Genomic DNA, 5,812 nt, shown 5'->3' with positions numbered 1-5,812 from the left:
ATGCAATGCAAATTGAAAAAACTGGACCGATCTCAAACATTCATCATTACTTTATAACAAAAATGCATTGTGAGTTTGTGACCAAATAACAAAAAGAATTAAACATAATTCATTCATTGCGAATTGTTTAAGTTTATCCGTATTACTACTAGCTTTTTTTTATGAAACAGCAGTATTACTACTAGTTGATCATCATGAATATAAATAACTACAACTAGTTCATCAGTGTAACAAATAACTAGTACTAGTCTACTAGATCTATCACTTAAACCGTCAAATAATCCTACTAGTCTACAAAGCTTGGGCACGCCGTTTCTTGACTTACCAAGCATCCAGGTCTCTCGCCGGTCGGAACCGACCCTGGGGGCGAGGCGAGTCGACGCATGTCTCTCTCACGCAGAGCCCAGAGGGGTCAAGAAAACGCATCAGAGCCGTTGATCCGTTCAACACCATTGCACAGCCTCCTGCCCTTATTAAATGGCTCTGCTTCCACCCACCCTTAGAAGCCTCCCTCCGTTCGAGCCATGGCTCCAGCGGCGAGCACGCCGGTCAAGTCCGTCCTCGTCCTCGTTTCCCTCGCCACGCTGCTCCTCGTCCTCGTCTCCGCCGTGGAGGGATACAACGGCCGCCATGCCGCCGCGCACTCGGCCGTGGCGCGGCGCTCCCGCCTGGGGATAACCCGGCACGTGCACCACCGCCGGACCGCGACGCCCCACAGGTACGTCCTCGCGGAGAAGAGCAACAGGACCGATGGCGGCGCCAAGAACCGCAGCGCGCCGGCGACGTCCAACGCCACGTCGCAGACGCCGGCGCCGCCGGCCGCGCCGAGCAAGCACCACCGCAGCCACAAGCACCGTGTCCGCAACTGGATCATCGGCTTCGTCGTTGGCTCCCTCGCCGGCGTCATCTCCGGCCTGGTGCTGTCCGTGCTGTTCCGTCTCACGCTCAACTGCATCCGCGGGCGGTACCGGTCGCGGTCCGGCGTAACGATCTTCACCCCGAAGCTGATCCGGCGCGCCGAGCACCTGGCGTTCCTGGAGAAGGAGGACGGGCTGGCGTCGCTGGCGGTGATCGGCCGCGGCGGCTGCGGAGAGGTCTACAAGGCGCAGCTCCCCGTGGAGCGCGAGGGGGTGGAGCCCCGGTTCATCGCCATCAAGAAGATCAAGAAGCAGAACAGCGACACCCCCAACAACCTGAGCGACGAGGAGAGCCGGCAGCTGGACAAGTGGTCCCGGCAGATCCAGTCGGAGATCCGCACCGTCGGCCACATCCGACACCGCAACCTGCTCCCGCTGGCGGCGCACGTCCCCCGCCCCGATTGCCACTACCTCGTCTACGAGTACATGAAGAACGGCAGCCTGCACCACGCGCTCAAGGCCGACGCCGCCGGAGACGGCAGCAGCAGCGGCGCCGTTGGGCTCTCGTGGCCGGCGCGGCTCCGCGTGGCGGTGGGCGTTGCCGAGGGTCTCGAGTACCTCCACGTCTCGCACCGGCCGCAGATCATCCACCGGGACCTGAAGCCGGCGAACATCCTCCTCGACGACGACCTGGAGCCCCGGATCGCGGACTTCGGGCTCGCCAAGGCGATGCCCGAACAGCACACGCACGTGACGGCGTCGAACCTCGCCGGGACGTGGGGTTACATCGCGCCGGAGTACCACCAGACGCTCAAGTTCACGGCCAAGTGCGACGTGTACAGCTTCGGGGTGATCCTGGCTGTGCTGGCGACGGGGAAGGAGCCGTCGGACGACTACTTCAAGGAGGTGGACGAGGTGGGGATCGTCAGGTGGCTCCGCCGCGTGGTGCAGTCGGGGAACCACGCCGAGGCCATCGACGCGGCCATCGCCGGCGCTGGGTACGACGAGCAGATCGTGCTCGTGCTACGCATCGCCGTCTTCTGCACCCAAGACGACCCCAAGGAGCGGCCAAGCGCCAAGGACGTTCGGTGCATGCTGTCGCAGATCAACAACTAGTCGTCGAATTGCTTGAGAAACTACGCAATAATTCAGTGTGCTTGTGGAAAATATGGCCATATTGTGGAATCTTGCTAGTGCTGGGTCAAGTCGTCGCGTCAACTGTCACAGGTGGGGCCGGCAGACTAGGACTGGGCATTTAAAGCATGTTGGATCAGGACAGAAAAAATACGAAAGAGAAGTCAGCGCACGCGCTGGACTAGGACCGGCCGGGCGGGTGTATATCGCGTTTCTTTCTGTTTTTCATTACTTGAAAGCTCGCGGGACTAGAGCTTCGGGTGCCGTTTGAAGATAGGAATCTGTGTTTAAATACTAATTAGAAGTATTAAATATAGATTAATTACAAACTAATTATATAAATGAAGGTTAATTCGCGAGTCACGTCGAATGTTTAGATACTAATTAGTAGTATCAAATATAGATTAATTACAAAACCAATTGTATAAATGAAGGCTAATTCGCGAGACGAATCTATTAAGCCTAATTAGTTCATAATTTGACTATATGATGCTACAGTAAATATGTGCTAATTATGAATTAATTAGGTTTGATAGATTCATCTCGCGAATTAGCAACGGCTTATGCAATTAGTTTTATAATTAGTTCATACTAATTGATATCCAAACATCCGATGTGATCCGAGCATGAATCTTTGCTTCAGTATGTCCTATCTATCTTTTCTTCGTAGATTCCAACAATCTATCTCACGTATGTTATTATCATTCGACAAATTCCAAATTAGCAATAGATGAATTGCCAGGCGCATATACATACACTTATTAGCTGGATTGTTAGAATTAGTGTCTTAGATTGAACATTGAGGCGCATATAATGACATAAAACAATCAGCGAATTAGTGCCAAATCGGTACATTTAATCAAAGTCAAATTTGGTAAGCCATTGAAACATATATCAATCTTTAGTTAAACACTACTTAAATCCTCTGAAACTTTCCTAACACTTGAATTTTTGTATAATAGAAGCTGCACCAACAGAGCATTTGCTTGGCTTTATTCGAATTTTTTACAATATATTTTAAACTTGCAGTATATTCATAACTGAAGCGTATAAATAAATACACTATAAAAAATAAAAATATTCCAATTTCAATTATTCTCCAACATTGGGCCTGCGACCCAATCCTAGCATGAAAGATCTGGAAAAAGAAATGAAAAGGAACTCAGCGCACACTTTGCACTATCAGTGTGCCGTGATGCTTGCGAGTTGCCATCTTTCGAATGGATGTATATATGGTCCTTTATATCTTGAGAGATTCCAACGATTTACCAGCAGAATGATCCTACGCCTAGTTGCCAACACCAACGAATAAAATGTAGCAGTTATGGAAGAGCCTTGTTTTTTCAGACGGCAAACAGATACCGCTCACGTACTGATAAGTATGAAATGTATGGTGGCTGACTCGTAAGGAATCTGCGAATGATTCAACGACCGTGTGATCTCTGATGTTATGGCAAATATAATACTTGCTCTTATTTTCGTATTATAAGTTAGTCTGAACAGCGTGACTGCCAGATGCAGGGTGCTGCTTCAAATGACTTTAATTTTCGTTTCAGGCCATCCAACTGATATGCCGCGCGCGTCAGCTGATAATGTTCAAAACGATCAGACATCCTCGCGCTCATAGCATCAACAGAATACATTACATGTGGAAAAAGTCATAGCAGGTGCTTTTCATCAACATTCAGACGCAGAAACCTCTCTCTCTTGGTCAATCAAGCACGAGATAAGAGGAAATGCGGCATCGATTGCAGAGGTGCAGGCGCTACCACAGTTGCTGCCTGTTCCCCAGTCCCCCACTCTTCAGTCTTCAGTTACAAAGACTTGTAGAAACGTAACGACAGCCAAGAATACAGAAACTGGTAGGTCAAACAAAGTCGCTCAAGAATCGCTGTCGCAGAGAGGAACCGCGAAACAGCCTAGGAGGCGGCTACAGGTATTGGGGTCCAAGAGTCCAAGACTAGCTGATCCGATCCTTGATGTCCTATAACACGATAGTCTATATTAGAAAACAATACATTAGAAATTTTTCATAATTTTTTTCATGCAGGTTTGTATCTCTGAGAACAATTTGTGTTAAATGTTTCTAATCTATGGAAATAACCATGAAAAATTCTGAATGCATTTTTTAATATTTGGCATCACGTCCTTTATCTGCACACACAATTTACACTTAAAACTAAATTTTTACATGTAGAAATAAAAAAATCTCATAAGGAGTAGGTTGAGCCCATCGCAATAGTTAAGGGAAGCAAGTTGAGCCTAAATACGAAATTTAGGTAATTAAGCAGACAAAACCGATTGGTGAAAGTAGTAAATGGACTTTTTCCATTTTCATTGCTATAGAACATGCGGAATGTACACACCACATTTTTTTCTATAACAACCTTATAAGTTATTCGGATATCCTGTACATCTTTGGGAAGGAAAAAGTTTGTACATCTACAAATGTTTAAGACTTGTATTAGAGGCTTGGACAATTCAGGATCCATGTGCATGTGAGTGAAGAGGCACAGCTAGCATGCAGCCGTGCAGTCGCTCTAACACTGGACCCTCACAGGTGGCCTACTTGCTGTTGGAGGACACGTGAGTGATGTTAGTTTGGATTTCAAGATCCAAAATCATCTAGCTTATAAATAAAACCGTTTATCCATTTAAACCACGATGTATTTTAGAATTAACAGAACGAAATGATATTCAATACGAATATTGTTCTATTTTTTTAGCATTTCGAAACCATCTCAACATTTTGAGATTACTGACTGTTTTAATATTTGTAATATATTGTCTCAACATTCGAACCGCGCACTTTAAAAGTAATTTGAACTCAGTCCAATCATCTTTAATTATGCATCCAAGCTTGGCCATGGGATTGGGCCACGTCGCTGGCATTTCCTAGCCGTCTGATTGGTACTTGCGTGAGATCAAGCCGTCCGTCCGGCATTAGGCACTCCCGAAATATCGCAAAACCACTCGTTCCCTCCGCCTACCGCCTCGCGCTCTGACCTTCGGCCTCCACCACCCGCATCCCCCCCCCCACCCATGGCTCGCCTCCCTCTGCTCACCGTCCGCGGTTGAGAAGGCGCTCGAGCTTGCTGCTGATTTGGTGGAGCCCGCAGCTTATCTCTCTCCGACATCTCCGACGACGATGACAGCTACATCGTCTTTCTCCTCCACAAGATCACAACAACGTCAGTCTCTTTGGGACGCTCTTGGGCTGAGCTCGCTAAATCCCCCAGCGTGGAGCACTCAAGCCTCCCCAACGAAACAGCAAGCGTCGCCACCTCCCTCCTTGCAGTCGCAGCCGCAGAAGAGCGGCCTCAAGGCGATGGGCGTCGGCGACGCGGTGGGAACTGCAGTGGAAGCATAGGGGCGGAGCCGCTTCGGCAGTTCGGCTATTGCTCCACTTTCCAGTGCCGACGAAGGCCGCGAATGGGAGCTGGGCAAGGGACATTCGGGGACCTAGCAACAACGACTGTGACTGAAGTGGTTCCTGAAGTGCCAAGAAGATCAGCAGTTGCTGTGTGGCAGATCATAGATGGACAAGCCATGATGTTTCCCATCAACAACATCGACTTCAATTAGCTCATTTTCTCGACAAGCTAAATAAGCTCTCCTGCAAACAGATGGCAAGTTCCATCCAACAACATGATTTAACTCCACCCAAGGAGCAATCTGTTGAGTGTTGATCTGTGGTCACAGGAATTCAAATTCTGAAAGGGGTCAACCATCTATGCAGCTTATAATCTCTAATATCGGTACACCAAGAAGGTCCATGTGGATTTATATCATCCAATTATTGCATATATGGTGGGTTATCA

General features: G+C 48.4%; 1 protein-coding gene across 1 annotated transcript; it reads left to right on the top strand.

Annotated features, from left to right (window-relative positions):
• Positions 1–227: 227 nt before the first annotated feature.
• Positions 228–2,324, top strand: LOC101779729 (leucine-rich repeat receptor-like serine/threonine/tyrosine-protein kinase SOBIR1). Its single transcript, XM_004965191.4, has one exon. The coding sequence runs from the start codon at positions 525–527 to the stop codon at positions 1,971–1,973; it is 1,449 nt and encodes a 482-aa protein (XP_004965248.1). The 5' UTR covers positions 228–524; the 3' UTR covers positions 1,974–2,324.
• The last annotated feature ends 3,488 nt before the right edge of the window (positions 2,325–5,812 follow it).

The sequence above is a fragment of the Setaria italica genome, chromosome IV, assembly GCF_000263155.2.
Source record: "Setaria italica strain Yugu1 chromosome IV, Setaria_italica_v2.0, whole genome shotgun sequence".
Lineage (NCBI taxonomy): Eukaryota > Viridiplantae > Streptophyta > Magnoliopsida > Poales > Poaceae > Setaria > Setaria italica.
Note: the sequence above shows the minus strand (reverse complement) of the source record. Positions and strands in the feature narration are given on the sequence as shown.

What these genes read in the sequence shown, in the direction of transcription:
- LOC101779729 (XM_004965191.4), top strand. Translation starts at nt 525, where the DNA reads ATGGCTCCAGCGGCGAGCACGCCGGTCAAGTCCGTCCTCGTCCTCGTT.